The sequence below is a fragment of the Taudactylus pleione genome, unplaced genomic scaffold, assembly GCF_031769625.1.
Source record: "Taudactylus pleione unplaced genomic scaffold, aTauple2 ptg000038l, whole genome shotgun sequence".
NCBI classification, from domain to species: domain Eukaryota; kingdom Metazoa; phylum Chordata; class Amphibia; order Anura; family Myobatrachidae; genus Taudactylus; species Taudactylus pleione.
Genome location: NW_028284440.1, coordinates 4852262 through 4869089, shown reverse-complemented (window position 1 = coordinate 4869089; position 16828 = coordinate 4852262). Strand labels below are relative to the sequence as shown.

Below are 16828 nucleotides of genomic sequence, written 5' to 3'. Positions count from 1 at the left end.
TACTGACTGGAATCCTTAATCAGTTACAATAAATCAGTTCATTTCAGACCGGAGTCTGTAGTTGTTTATAGCCTTTATTAGTGTGCATCAGCAGTCCTTACCCACCATAGCCCCTCATACACATCAATACAAGCACTGGGACGAGGAGAACCAGCAGGAGCAACACAGCATACGGGGTAAGTACGATTCTTTCTTACCTACCTGAATGATAGCGTTTTTTAAGATCCCTGATACTGTGCCACTGTATTGTATTTGAGGTGGAGAGGAGGTAAAGGCGGTTCTGATACCTTGAAGCACACTGTAAGAACACCCACCCTACAGATATTACTACAACTTTATTGATGGGACTATCCAAGGACAATTTTTAGCATTATTTCCTATACAGTATCTACTCCGGATAGGGGTATACATCGTAGACTATCCAATGACTTAATCTTAACAACATTTTTTAAAGAACACCCTGCCTACAGTTTGACAGATTCTCAGCCGTATAGTTGGGACTTTGGAATCTATTTACAGGACATTGCTCAAACCCGAACCACTAATACATCGACACTTTCATTGAGTTACATTTATTTATTGTCCCAGAGCGCACCACTACTATTTACTTTATTACGATTCAGTGGGGGAGGGATACCTCTATTGGTGGCGCAGCTAAGGACAAATTATAAAAGAGACCCAGAGCGCTGTAAAACCCTACTTGTTTATAATATGGCAGTTGTCTGTTTACTGAAACTTTGTAATTTTATTCGTGGAATAAAGTATTTAATTCATACCTCCCGGAAGGTGCGTGAGATTCAAAATATTTTGGATATTCCCCTGGACCACAGGAAGACTTGGCGGATCTAACACGCATTCTACCCACATGCTAGTGGTGGGCAGGATGGGGAGATAATACCATGAATTGTGGGTCCATATGACAGGGGTGTTGTTAAAATTCCATAAATTGATTATTTTACTCCTGCTTCTCCCAGGGGCGTATTAAGAGAGAAGGGGGCCCGTGTTTATTCCCCGTCCGGGGACCCCTCCTCTCTCCCTGGCGGCCGGCAGAGCTCTGACGAAGCAGTAGTCTCTGGGCACTAGTTTGTGCCCAGAGTCTATGGCGCATGCGCAGTTCAATCTCCCTACTGCGCATGTGCAAAACGCCGGAAAAATGGCCACTGTGGCCATATTCTAGATAGTGTGTAGTGCTGCTACAGAAGACATGGGACTTCGGAGAGGTAAGTATAAAAAATATGGGTGCAGGGTGTGCACTCATTATAGATATGCCCCTACCTCCCCCATAGACCTGCGATTCTCAGCATTTTTCCGTGATGGGGCGGAGCCCAATGCCGTGAAGAGCCTGGCCCTGCCCCCGAAGTACTCAGCTGCATCTCCTCTCCGGGTTCCTCCCAGAGAAGAGAAACAAAGTCAGCAAATATGATTTTATTTTCTACAGTACATTTCCGTTCTAGTAATAGGAGTCTGATAATAGTTATAAAACATCAGTAGTTCATGTACTCTATCATATAGAGTGTAAGCTTGCAAGCAGAGCCCCCTTACCTCTTTGATGGTCTGTTATTAGCCAGCCTTGTCTAATTACTGTTCTACTACTGTTTTATTCCCAATTGCAAAGCGCAATAGAATATGCTGGCGTTATACAAATAAATGTTAATAAATAAATGTGTTCAGTCTTATCCTACTCAGATGCATTAAGTGTATACTATATTGTATTACCACATTTTCAAACTCAATAAGCAGCAAAACATTTTTGAAATATGATTTGTTATTCTCAAAAGAAAGAATACAACCTTTAATGTGGTGCTGGACATATCCAGTTTACACAGCATTTTATTCAATATAGAGCTTGCCCCTGAAATGGACATCCGTTTGTTACACAGTATCTGAGGCTGGAGCTAACATGCTTCGAGTCTTGCATGGGTGACAAAGTTTCATGTAGTAAGCCCCTGATACTATATTGGGTGACAGGGGGTGTCCAGATTCTTCTGCGGTCTGCAGCTGGGAAGTTATGTCTTGAGAAAATGTTAATTGCTGAATATGAATAGCAGGCTTCATGATGCCTGGTGTACAGAAGAGACATTTTATCGTTGCAGAAAACACTGTAGCAGTCAATGGTTTTCATAAACAATGAGCTTTCTGCACACAATAGCAGTAAATGAGCAGTTCCGTGCTCCGTCTCCTGTGCTACTGATTTGTTTCTCCTCTAATTGCTGGAAAGATAGAAAAAAAAAAACTGTGTCCTTTCATGGCTGCTCTCAATATTTCTTGGACCATTCAGTACCTTTGAACCGTATCTTAACAAGCACAGACAGATTCCATGAACCAATCCCCCTCCCTCCTGTAGGACATTGCATGCTCTGAGCTGAGTTAGGCATTTAATGTAGGGAAGATATTCCAGAAGGCTAAAAACTGCTGAATTCCTTCCTAAAGCACACAGATAATCTGAAGTGAAATCTGATTCTCTCTCTCCCAGCATGAACTGCCAAACCGACAATGAGATCAAACCAAGTGTCAGTTCCATGGCAAACTATACCTTGCTTCACAAGATTCATTGTTTTTATTGGTAGCAAATAATTCCCTTCTAATAATCGGTTACTGCATATATTTTAATAATAATGTAGAGCACTGGCTGATCCCTTGAATGTGTTTCTACAGGAAAAGAGTTTCTGAATAATACAAGAGTCACTTGAGAAGGGAGAGATGTCTGTGTATTAACTGTAGTAAATTGAAAAACTAGATCTACATAGATGGAACAATTCACCCCTAAGTTAGATATAAGTGCAGAAGCACAGTATTGCAGGAAAAACAATCCTTAATTAGTTTACATCAAGGGTGTTCGAACTTTGTGGGCCCATAGCAACATTTTGAAGGGCCCCCCCGTCCCAATGCTTCTAGAGCAGTGGTGCTCAAACTCGGTCCTCAGGACCCCACACAGTTCACGTTTTCAAGGTCACCCAGCAGGTGCACAGGTGTATTCATTACTCACCGACACATTTTAAAAGATCCCCAGGTGGAATGAATTATTTCACTTGCGATTCTGTGAGGAGACCTGGAAAACATGCACTGTTTGGAGTCCTGAGGACCGAGTTTGAGAACCTGTGTTATAGAGAAACACCTCTCTCTCCATATTGGTTGTTCATTTTATGCCGTATACAGTAGTAGTGCCCTAGTTCCCTAGTTAATGTTATTCACCATAGAAGTGCTCTAGTTAATGTTATTCACCATAAATGTGCCCATACTTACCTACTTTTGAAAAAGCATTTCAGGGAGATTGTGAAAGCAACATCTATAAGCGGGAGCTAAAGTGGACGTGTACTGCTACCTCTGAGGGGCATGCCATAAAATTGACTTACAGCCAGTGGCGGAACTTGTGAGTGGTGGGCCCAGGTGCAAAAATTTGCTTTGGGCCCCCCTCCTCCATCCGACTCCAAGTTCAAAGTGCAGTGGGTGACAGAGTGAGGTAGAGGGTGACAGGGAGAGGCAAGAAGTAGACAAAGAGAGGCAAGAAGGTTACAAGGAGAGGGTGACAGGGAGAAGCAGTGGGTGTCAGGGAGAGGGAAGAGGCAGTGGGTGACAGGGAGAGGTGACAGGACGTGGGTTACAGGGAGAAGCAGTGGGTGACAGGGAGAGAAACAGACAGTGGGTGACAGGGAGAGGGAAGAGGCAGTGGGTGACAGGGAGAGGTGACAGGACGTGGGCAATAGGGAGAAGCAGTGGGTGACAGGGAGAGGTGACAGACAGTGGGTGACGGAGAGGGAAGACGCAGTGGGTGACGGGAGAGGGTGAGAGGTGACAGGGAGAAGCAGTGGGTGACAGAGAGGGGAAGAGAGTGACAGGGATAGTTGACAGGCAATGGGTGAAAGGGAGAGAGGATAGGCAGTGGGTGACAGGGAGAGAGTGATAGGTAGAGGTGACAGGGAAGCAGTGGGTGAGAGGGACAGGGTGACAGGCAGTGGGTGACAGGGAGAGATGACAGGCAGTGGGTGACAGGGAGAGGGTGACAGACAGTGTGTGACATGGAGAGGGGAGAGGCAGTGGGTGACATGGAGATGCAGTGGGTGTCCGACACATTATACCACACTGTAGTACCTCCCACATTATGCCACCTGTAGTGCCCACACATTATGCCACCTGTAGTGCCCACATATTATGCCATCTCTAGTGCCCACACATTATGCTACACTGTAGTGCCCACACATTATGCCACCTGTAGAGCCTACACATTATGCTACACTGTAGTCCCCACACATTATGCTACCTATAGTGTCCATCCTGACTGCACTGTGGTCTGGTCCCCTGCGTGTAGCTGCTGGCTGGGTCAGTCACAGCCTTGAAGACTGCCCGGCAAGCAGCTGCACTGCACCTGCCATACAGGCAGTGTGCACACCTATATTGAGGCGGGCCCGGTGCAGTGCACCACCGGTAGTTCTGCCCCTGCTTACATCCAAATGTATATGAGTCCCAAAGCAGTCAGTAAGTAACGATCTCTCTATTGTTTTTTTTTTATATATATATTTTATATATATAACAGCTTCATAAAGGGGGAAGTGTACAATCAAGGAGATTGCTATACTCTTCAGGGAGTCAGGAGATTGCTACTATTTCAGGGAGTCTCCCTGACAATCAGGGAGAGTTGGCAAGTATGGGTGTGCCCTAGTTAATATTATGTACCATAGGAGTGCCCTAGTTAATGTTATTCACCATAGATGTGCTCTAGTTCAGATGCCACATTGTAGTGCTTAAAAAAGAAGGATTTATTTTTTAAACGAACATAAAAAATAAATAAAGGGGGCAAGCTTCAAAGAAAAAATATAAAATAGTTATATACAGTATATTTGTTATATGAAAGAATTAAAAGTATATATTGGAGATAGCCTATTTTTGATGCTCTATTTTAAAGATACAATTTTTAATTTGTGAACCAATAAACCTAAAATTCACTTTTCTGTTCATCTCTTCACTCACACTTGGAGTAAATTACTAATAAAGTTATTTATACTTTTAATACTTTCATATAACAAATACTGGTACTTGTGTACTTTACGGACTTGAGTTCTCTCTGTAATGAGTCCGTACAGAAGTACCCAAATACTTATTATTATTTTTTGCTATTTGAAGTGTGGCCCCCATTTGCCCTTTGCAAAAAAACTCCCCCCCTTTTTTTTTTGAACATTGTATACCAAAAAACCTTGGAAAGCACCGCATACAAATATTAGTACCGCTAAACAGCTTCTTAAAACTTATATATTGTTGGCATTCTATTTTTTTACCATCAGCTTATTCTTTAAAAATATTTCTCTCATATCCTGTGCACAGGGACGTATTATTCATAAAGGCTGACTAGGTGAAGCCTAGGGGCCCCGCTGGAAGAAGTAGCAAAGCACACTCGTATTCAGCTGAGGTTTGTATTGAGACAATGGGGGGAGAAGGTGGACCAATAGCGCACTGGCATCAGGGTTTTTACACTTTCATGGGAGGACATGTGACCGCCGCCGCTTCTGTCACCGCTGCTACCTGGAAAAAGTTCTCTCCCCCAGACATCAGCACACACAGATAAAGGAGATTCTGCAGGACTAGCAGCGATTCTGGCCTGCCCACTAGAGAACCACCACTGAGTGCAGAGCAAGGAAACCCCAGCATAGGGGTGGAACCAACTGGATTGAAGATCTGGAGTGCATACACCAGGATGGATGCTGCAGCCTACTGGTAAGTGCATAGTGCAGGACGCTGCCACGACACACACACATACACACAAAAGGACATCCTGAAGACCCCCACCCCAGCAAGGGTCATCTAACACATCCCATTCCCAGTGTGTGACTGCAGAAGACGCTACACTGCAGACATGTCACAGGGAGATATCACCACTATTTGGAATACAGACAGTGGAACACTCTACTGTACCAGGGTCAGGCTGTCAGTTGTAGTGAGATGCAAGATTTAAGTGCCAAAAGGGGCCTGAAATACCTGAAAGCCTAGGGGCCCAGCAATGGGTTAATACAACCCTGCCTGTGTGGAATCCCCCTCTATCCTCCCTGCCACATTGTAATGCTGCCAGTTCACATTATGCCACATTATAGTTCTCCCAGTTAATGTAATGCTACACTTAAGTGTCCCCAGTTCATATAATGCCACATTGGTTTACCCCCAAGTTCATATTATGCTGCACTGATTTGCCTCTAGTTCATAATGGGCCACATTACAGTGCCCCCAGTTCATTTTATGGCACATTACAGAGCCCCCACATTACAGTGCCCCCCCCCCAGTTTGTCTTATGTTACATACAGTGCCTACAATTCATATTGTGCCACACCATAGTGTCCCCAGTTCATACTGTGCAACATGTTGGTGGCGCCAGTTAATTTTATGCCATATTACATTCCCCCTTAGTTTATATAATGTAACACTGCAGTGCTCTAAAGGAGATGGATCATATTAGTGGGGAGCTTTACTGAGAGGGAGTGATTTAGAATGCCATATAGAGCTGACGATTCCTACTTTTTCAGAACGGGCAACAGAACTAATAGCTTAATAAGCAATTCTGGGAACTCATTATACAACTATATGACCTAGGTCTGGGGCCCCATAGCAATAGCACCCCCTGCACCCACTATAGCTACACTCATGGTTTCCATCAAACTGGTATAAGCTGGACTAGTAAAAGCAGGTCTGATGAGTTGGTGAGTTTTACTGTATTTGTGCAGCTGCGATAGTAGCTTTAGGCTCTCCGGTCCCCATCTTGTGTTAAGGGGTATGATCATTTACATGCTTTGAAAACTAAAGGGGCTAAACATTTTTGTCTTTTGACCGCAATTGCCATTTTACTAACAGCCTCATTCAATATAAAAGTAAAGCAATGCCCACATTTCTGTGACACTTACAGCACTTGGAGATTGGGCAGTTGATCACAGATCACACTGGGGAGACTGAGCAGTTGTGCCCCTGTCAATGTTCTGGGAAAACATAAGTAGTTATAACTTAAAATTTTGCAGAATCAGTACGATGCCATCAAAATCACATGTTGCCTTTAAAAAAATAAAAAAATGCAAAAATCGAGGACTTACAAACTCTCCAGACTTGTTGTTCCAGTTAGGTCAGGAAAAACTGTGATCTGAGATGCACCATTGAGAATCCTTAATGCAAAAATCAAATTAGACCAATGAGTGATGGTAGTTTTGCAGAACTTAAATACATGAAGTACTTTGCAAATGGATGCATAATGGAAATCGTTCAAACTATCGAATAGCTTTGTTTTACACATTGCTGGTCATAAAGTGCTTTGAAGATATTGGGAATGATGAAGAGTTTGAGATAAATTGGGTGTAAGTTGCACACACAGAAAAAATGTGTATATTCACCTGTATAGTGTATACACATAGTATGATGCCCCCTCCCCCTTGTGTAAGCCTGGTTTTCTATTGGTACAAAAGATACAACACTGAACAGGCTTAGGACCAAATCTGCATAGCCGTCAGTAGCAGTACACACCTTGATGGAATTTTGCCTATGTGAGAACGCCCTGTTACAACCCAGATACAACTCATCAGCCATAAGTGTAGATGCAGTTGTTGAAAAACGTAGGACTATGCATGACCTGTACTCACGTGCACTCAATTCTGGAGCATGCGCTCAAAGCTCCCTCATCCCTGTTTACCCCATCTGTGTCACGCCTGTGTGCCTGCACAGCCCCTTTAGAATGTAAGTTCTTGCGAGCAGGGCCCTCTACCCTCTTGTGCTTCTCCTTACTTTATTTTCATCTTCTTCTTACTCCCTAATAGGTGTACTTAACATTTGGTTGCTTCTGCTCTGTTGCTTATTTGGATGTTATGGTCACCAATGTGGCAATGTATATTATACCTGTCCTTGTCCTCCATTGTATTGTATTGTACTGTTAGTCACTTTTTGGTCATGTACTTTGTAAGGCGCTGCGGAACACTTGTGGTGCCATATAAATAAACAATAATAATAATAATTCTGGAGCATATACAGAGTTAAACCATGCAAGGTTTGCTCTGCAAACGGATACGTTCAATTCAGCATCAGCCCAACTATATTTAGCAGCATGTCCTAAAACAGATCTGTTGTCACATCTAATTAAAGGTAACAGCAATTTACCATCTACTACAACATATTAAACTTTTTAATATGTTTTAGGTTGGTTCCTTCTTAAGTTCAGCTAGTGACTTCTTGGCTCATGATCTATTTGTTCATTATCTTTCTTTAGGAAACAGTAAGCAATTCCATTACATTCGTTATCTATACATGGAGATCCTTCTGTGTTAGCTATTTGGAATAATTTATTTAATGTAGTCTTAAAAACTCACAGCGTCCTGAGTTCAGGCAAGTGCTGAAATGCAGATCTCCCAACATGTTGAATCGGGTTGTCATAGAAGTGACTACAAAAAACAAAGAACAAAAATAATTTAAGACTTTCTAAATGTGGTTTAAATATACATACAGTACATACCTTAACGTATGAATAATACTTACAAGGTCACATTAATTATTATTAAGAAGAGCCCCAAAAGGTAGAAATGTACAGCAAAACGTTGATTTTTTCAATTAATGTGCTATATGTGTCTTCCCCCTAGACTACTGTCTCAGACTGACTTTTTATAGGCATGACTCTCCCTGTACAGTACATAGTACCAGTGGCAGGTGGGGCCCAAAATTCAAATAGGGGAGAAACAACAACTGCCTGTGAGTCGTGGCCAGGCAATGTTTGACAGCGTTTGAAAGGACAGTTGATGTGGTTCCCCTATTTGAATTTTGGACTACGCTGCAGCCCCACCTCTGGAGCCACCACTGCATAGTACTATATGTATCACAATGTCTTTTCACGTGCCAAATAATTAATGCAAGGAGACTATTCAGTTAAGCTCGAGGTTCCACCAGCACCTCACATGATATGCAGCTACACACATAGTGGGTATACCTGGGAGAAAAACCTTGGTGGTTGTAGTTTTTCGGTCGCACCTATTTGGGCTACAAGCAAAAAAACGCTCCTTCTTGTATGCCTGTCATCTTTCAAGGTTCACATATACTTTATGGTCCTTGAAACTCCATGGAAAATACATTTGGATGTCTGCAAAATCAAATACACCTGTTTCTCCGATGATGCAGCTCAGTTTGACTTCATGTATGGTTTCAGTGAATCATGAGAGTAAAGGGATATCAGAACTATGTTTAATTTGTGCCACTTTTTTGTTTAATTGTGTGTTTTGTGTGTATTTGTCATGGATGGCACAGCACACAGGCTGCAATTATGTAAATTCAAGAATGAATCCCAGTAGCTGGTAGCCAACGAAGCGTTAACCGGATTCAAAGACAAAGCCCAGAAGTTCAGAACACATGTAGGTAGTCAGAAGCCACGGTTGGTCCAAGCTCATGATCAGGAACATTGCCAGAGATACCAGAGCCAGAGTGGAAGTCAGACAAAGCCAAGGTCAAAGTCCAGGAACAGTTAGACTAGAGTGCAGACCCAATAATCAGGCAATGATGCTTTTGTTTTCAGGTCTAATATACCCCTGCTTGAAATGGATTGGTTGTAACCAGAAAGTGCGCAGAGGGCAGGCACATAAAAAATGTTTAAGTGGTACTGCACAGAAGCAGCATCTGCTGTGACTCACTTGGAAGAATCACTGTTCCTAAACCACCAGGAGTCAGTTTGTACTTTTTTTATGGGAGCGTAATGAAGACACTATTATGATTTTGTGTTTTTGTGTGTGAGTGTGTTTTTGTGTGTGTGTAACTCAAGATCACTGTGACCAAACTGGAAATACATGAAAAAAAGCTAGATCCATTCTACTCCCAAATGATGGATCGAGAAACATACATAAACCCATGGTCTTTTTACTTAGCATAAATGAAGAGCAAATAGTACACATAAACATATGTCAAAATTACAAATTAGTTGTGGGAAAACAAAAGTGCAATAGCAATGAGAGCAATAGCAATGACAATGTGACCAAAGCAGAACTGGCACTGAAGACGCAAGATGGTGATGGGAACTGTGGCCAGCAAGATGAAACAAATGTGTTTTGTATGCAAAAAATCTGATCACCTAGAGATCAAGTGCTGAGTTCGGAAATATAGAAGTAATCAGCTAAAGAAGCAACAAAAGGCCCAAAGAGGGAGACAACACATCAGGTACTGAGGCTGCCTATATCTATATCGTCACTGTGGGCATATCATCAAAGCTTGCATTGTGCATTGACTCTGGAGCCATATGATTAATGAGGAAAGCTTCTACTCTCCTTGATCAAAGTAAGATTTAAAGAGTCACTGTAGCTAATAGGCAGTATATGACTCTGACAGGAGAAGGTTACTTTCACTGTCCAGTCTCTTCTACACTTATCAAAAGCATACCAAGAAATAATGCTAAAGCAGCGGTCAACACCACCAAGCAGGAATACATAAGACTCAATGTCAAGGACACAGAAACACTGACGCACTAAAAGTGTACAGATTATTCAGTTAAGATCACCAAAGCACAAAGGGACAGATGTATGAAGGGGCTTTAGGGGTAAATTCAGTAACTGCGCACATTATATGCTGCAGTTACCACTACCTGCATTTAGTAATGTAGGTAAGTGATCAGAATGACAGAGACGCTATGTCATTATCTGCGCCTCTATCCCTAGCTAGGGTGCCGAAGTGGGGAGGCAATGTATGAACGGCCAGTAGCACTTACCGATTTGACAACTGCAGCTATTGATTTCAACAGCTGCTGTCCCTGACTGTTGGTTATATCACTTATGTGTATGTGTGTGCGCATGTGGTAGGGAATATGTATTGTAAGCTCCACTGGGGAAGGAACTGACGTGAATGGCCAAAAATGCTCTATAAAGCTCTGTGGAAAATGTGTGTGATATATGGGAAAGATTTCTGGACTGCACAACCTGACTATATATATATGATGGGAGGTGCTACCTGATGAGACTAATTGCAGGCACAGAAACAGACAAATCTCAGGTGCACAACTCCAAATTATTAATAATATATATAAATGCAATAACATTTTGCAATCAATAGAGGTTTTTAGCATAATCATGGCCAAGGTTATGGGCTTACCCACCATATCCAGGTAACCTCTTTCGGGTAGGTCTCTAACATACTAGGGTTCAAATCCAGAGCGCAGGTCCCCCCAAAACTGGCCCAGCCAAGCTGCCCCAGGGCACCACCATAGTAAGAAAAGTGCAGTGTAAAGAGATAGTTAGGAGCAGCTACAGCTCTTAACTATCTCTTTACACTGCACTTTTCTTACTATGGTGGTGCCCTGCGCACTGGCCTACCATCGACCCGGGTTGCGAGCGCACAGCACTTGCGACCGGGTCAGACTCAGGCCCACAGTTTGCAGTAAACTGCGTTATGGCAGCTGGTAGGAATTGTGCAGCGTCCAGATTTTTGTGGGACAGTCCTGCTTTTCAGGAACTGTCCTGCTGTCCCACCTGCAGACTGCAGTGTCCCTCGCTGTGTTGTGGGGCAGGTTGGGGGGAGGCACTCTCATGGCAGAGCAGGGCAATAGATTCCGCACACATCTAAATAATGTCAGGAGAGGCTGCAAGCAACCCAGTAGTCAAGGGAGTGCTGGGCATGCCACCTGAGTGGTGGAAAATGTGAGCATGATGCCAGGCCATACCCCTGGGACTCACCAGCATGTCCCTGTGACTCACAGTCACATACCTTTTTCACGTGTGCACTTTTACAACCGCACAAAGTTGCAGATGGTGGGTAATATGTGAAGGTAAAACATAGATAAGAGGAATAGCAGATATTTAGTGAAGTGGATGATGTACAAAATAACGTGGCGGTGTCAGAACTAATCAATTATAAAGTTGTAGGTTTTTTCACATAAATGTATATTGGGGCCTAATATGCTATGTAAATATAAAAGATTTGCCTGTAAAAAGATAGCTTCACTGAAATATCTATCATAGATATCTATCAGTGTGTACAACCAAAATCGTTTGCCCTGCACTACAGAAAGTTGGAGGGAAATCTATCAACGATATCTATGGATGTTCAAGTTGTTCCGTGTGTATGCAGCATAAGGGGCATACAGGAGGCTAATGGTACTGGCTACAGGGAAACCTCAAACAATCCTATACATAAGTATCACCTGAGGAAATATTACCTACTTTATACATTTGCTTACTCTGTCTAATGGTGCATACACACGGTCAGATTTTCCTTCAGATCTGTACAAAAACGATTTTAAAAATCGTTCATATCTGAAGGAAAATCTGACATATCTGACATGTTTGTCAGATGAACGATGCGCGTTCTCGCTTGTCAGATAACGATATCTGACATCTGATGTGTTTGCAGTCAGATTTGGACGATTCCATACATTTTAATGCAGTCAGAAATCATTCAATCGTTCAAATCGTTCATCTGACATATTTGACCGTGTGTATGCTCCATAAAAGGGACATTCACCTGGTGATAATTAAATGACAAATGTAGATATTAATTTAATTTTACGAAAGCGCAGATGATATTCATGAATGAATGTCCAAAACGGGATCGGTATGAATGACCATCGGACCTATTTGTAACGCCAGTGGATGCATAACTAATAATTATTTATGAATTTCCTGTATTGTTAAAAGGGGTTAAAATGAATCATTTAGGTGTTCTGAACTTTGGGCTATGCTTTTCAACATTGTGTGCTGTTCAGCATCTGAATTACAATTGTCTCCTTTGATTTACTAGCATTGTGTACTGTTTCATGTCTTGCTCCGCTGTCTAATCATTTCAGTGTGGAATGTGGTTTTGGTTATAGGATTATACGGCCACACTGTGGTGCATTTTGATTTTCTTTAAATGGCTCTTAAGTTTTGAAACAATTGTCTCAGCTCAATCCATGCGTAGTACAAAGCCTGTGTCTAATGTGATTATGTTGAGCTGGAATATGTCAATTTTATTTCCTATTTTGTTTTACACTAATCGAATTTTTTACCTCCATCATTGTGGCAACGACAGCTGGTTGAATGACTTCATGTTCGTATGTTCTGTTGTAACTTTTCAACCATTGTTTGGGGTCATTTTGTACAAATCCACTTGGAACACACATATATTGTCATAAAATGTTACGCAGGCAATCTTAGTTATAAAATATTCATTTACAGTATATCAATGTCTTCAAAGATTTAGTTGTGAGTCTTGTTAAAGTGGGGATAAAACATAGTCATTTGTGCTAATAATCTTTATTGCACAATTCATACAAGATGTCAGGTGTATGCCATTACACTGTAGTTTTATTTAGAATGTTTCTTTGAAAAACCCATTGAGTCACATACGATGAGCAAAATATGTATAGTATATATCCATCTCTGCTAGGCTGTGGATCTTGCTGTGCACACATAGGTATATAATTGGGTGCAGGCTGTCCTGTCTAAACACAGTCTACCTATAGTTAATGACATGAGAGCAGTGCTCACAATCCGATTAGGTATTGCAATATATGAAATAAAAAACATGCTTAGACACAAGGCAGCACAAAGGTCTGCGGCTTGATTCACACCAAAGCCCTAACTGTGTGGAGTTAATGTGTTTTGCCCGTTTTTGCGTGGGTTTGAGCTAGGTAATCTGGTTTCCTCCCATTATCCAAAACATAGTTAGGTTAGGGAATAGATTGTAAGAACCACTGATGTGAATGTCCAAATGTTCTTTGTAAAGCACTGCAGAATATGTGTGCTATATAAATATCTGTTAATAAATAATATAAATTAAAAAAATAGGTGTAGGCATCTTTAAGCTATATGGATATGACAGTTCTTGAACTTAAATTATGAAAATACTTTTTTCTACTTTCATCAACCTATAGTGCATTGCTCATCGCCCCAACTATATGCTATTAGGGGACTATTCCGCTGTCCTGATATACAGGGGACTTAGGAAATGGATTTTTTTGTGTGCTAAAAACGCAGTCTATGTGGGTATGGTCAGGCCAACCATGATGCGTTCATGCCACCAACGATTGCGCACTCAAAGGTGATGGCAGGTATGCATTGCTTATACTGTATGCGACAATGTATTGTAATTCTATTAATGCTGAGGCTAGACTAATGTTCTTGTGTGTATAAAAAAATATACGCTTTGCATGTTAGTTTCATTGTAGCTAATACAGATATCCACAGAGCAGAACATAGTAGTTTGAAGACGGAGAGTGCTGGAGATTCCGCTAAAAGGGTTGGAGCCTCGCCAGTTTGCGCAGTATACAATATACATTTATTTCATGATGTCTATGTGTTTATAACTTACAGGTGCTCTACAGCTCTAGCAGGTTCCCAGATACCAGGACATGCTGCCATTTGCATTTATATAAGTGAAGGGATGTTTTAGCAACCATAGACATGCTGGCACTTGTAGTTCAGAAATCCAAACAGTTTAAGCATACCAGGCCCTGCTGGTACTCATAATGCACCAGCACTAATTTCGCATATATGCTTAAATTCATGTTTGTTTGTTTTTTGCATATGTGTTTTTACAAGTAAATGCACCAACTCATAACCAGAGCCATAGTGTGTAATGTCCTTATTATTCGGTGTACAATACCATTAGAGAGGCTTATACATTAACTGCGTCATTAATATAATAAATAAAAACACATACTTACATTGTGATAAGAGAGGGGTTCCCAATAAATGCATGTTCTGGGATAGACCTGATGTTGTTGCTATGGAATCCCCTAAAATAAAAGATTAGACATTATATAACGACGGATGAAACTTAACCATAAGTATATGGGCCAAACTCACAGGCTAGTTGTGTCAACAGTGCAGACATCCAGGAAAGATTGCTATAGAGAGATGGTTAGTGGTGGAGTCCCCTTTCCATTCTTTCTCTCATCAGTAAAAACACTTTCCCTGACCTGTTCAATCTGCTACTAATCTAGTGACTTTATGCTTAATATCATATATATGACAGACACAGAAAATTAGGGGTATATTTACTAAAGTTCGATTTTGATAGATTTAATATTGTTCAAAATCAATGTTTATTAACAGACAATTTTTGATTTGGTTTTTAAGTATTAGTAAATGTGTGTTTTAGCCCTAGAAACACATCAATGTTGATCGATTTTAAACGATTTTAAATCGATGAAAATTGACATTCAGTAAATATACCTCTAATTGTGCATACACACGATCAGATTTTTCAGGTGAACGATTGAACGATTTTTACAACGATTTGAACGATTTAATCAACGATGAGTGATTTAACGATTTCTGACAGTATTAAAATGAATGAAATCGTTAAAATCTGACTGCAAACACATCAGATTTCAGAGATCGTTATCTCACATGCGGGAACGCACATCGTTCGTGCATGCCCCACATGTCAAAGATATGAACGATTGAACAGTTTTTACAATCTCTGGCCGTGTGTATGCAGCATAAGTGTGATGGGTACATGGTAAACTATTGTTATAATACATTTCATGCCATTGTTACAGAAGAATGATCTATGGTTTTTAAAGCACTATGCAATTATTGATGTCATCTTTGGAACTCTGAAATGTCATCATATCCACTAATCTGCTAGTAGCAATACACTAACTTTTCATTATACATTACTTTTATGCTTCTGAGTCACCTTCAGCCATTATTTGTGTTTTCATACTTTTCTACTAGCACAAAGCTTGCATTATTGAACACTGCATTTCACTTACAGCTCTTTAAGGTTCCTGAGGGTTTTGATAGCAGCAGGAAACTCGTCTAGATTATTGTAGTTTAAATCTCTGAAATCAGGAAGACGCACATGAACACCTTGTCAGCTGTGATCCCAGCAGAGGGCGTATTATGCAAACAATCTCATAAAGCAATACAACACTTGGGGCTCTATTTATTAACATTATTTTTACTAAAATAAAGTGAAAAAGGGTGTTTTCACACCCTTTTCACATTATTTTAGTTTCACCTGTAGTTATTACAGGGCAATTGGAGTAGAATTAGTAAAATTCTACTCCAACCCCCAGTATCACTTATTTTTAGTAAAGCAGATCGCATTTCCCATAATTGTAATGGGAAATGTGATCTGTGTGCAAGTTACTAAAAATAAATTGTAAAAAAATACCGGGGGAAGCCCTGTGATAATAACGCCACCTGGAGGTGGCGTTATCCAGGGTCTCCCCCGGTTACTGGGCTCCCACTCTGCTCTAACGGAGAGAGCAGAGGCGGGAGCCGGTACCAGTAATCAGCTATGTGGTCTAAGTAGACCGCAAGCTGATTACTGTAAAAAAAAGAAAAAAAAATTAAACATTTTTTTTTTCCTTACCTGAATCCAGGGACCGGTGATCGGGCCTCCGGTGATGGCTCCTCTCCGGTCAGCTGGTCTCCCACAGTGCACTGGGGCCCGGTCATCAGGTGATCGGGCCCCAGTGCAGTATGGATCACCTGATCGGGAAGCCTGGAGAGGATCACCGGAGGCCAGGAGGATGCAGGTAAGTGTAATGAAGGGAGGGGGGGTCGCGGGGGTCCGCGATCGCGGGGGGCGGGGCTTAGCACCGGGGGCGGGGCTTAGCGTCGGTGGGGGGTAGTAGCGGTGGTCGGTCGGCGCATGCGCGGGCTCTTAGTCGCGGTATTTTTTCCGAAAATACCGCGACTAGAGTGCGGATGGGATCCGCAGGGACAGAGCTTTATCGCAAGCTCTGTCCCTGCAAGGGATTTATAGTAAATCCCTGTGATATTGCCTGAATTCGCAATGCGAATTCACTCGGTAATATCACACTACAATCCGCATTCAATATGCGGATTGTAGTAAATAGAGCCCTTGGTGCTTGTAAATTCTCTTCGTATGGCAGGAAATACTGAACATTCAC

General features: G+C 41.7%; 1 protein-coding gene across 1 annotated transcript in view; it reads right to left on the bottom strand.

Moving 5' to 3' along the window:
* LGR5 (leucine rich repeat containing G protein-coupled receptor 5) overlaps window positions 1–16828 on the bottom strand; it is a 197427-nt gene that overhangs the window by 45752 nt on the left and 134847 nt on the right. The window contains exons 7-11 of the mRNA XM_088452470.1: window positions 15680–15748; window positions 14624–14695; window positions 8325–8396; window positions 7065–7133; window positions 6882–6953 (exon numbers count right to left, since the gene is read on the bottom strand). Of these exons, the coding sequence (XP_088308596.1) occupies window positions 6882–6953; window positions 7065–7133; window positions 8325–8396; window positions 14624–14695; window positions 15680–15748 (354 nt within the window). The remainder of the gene's footprint in view (window positions 1–6881; window positions 6954–7064; window positions 7134–8324; window positions 8397–14623; window positions 14696–15679; window positions 15749–16828) is intronic.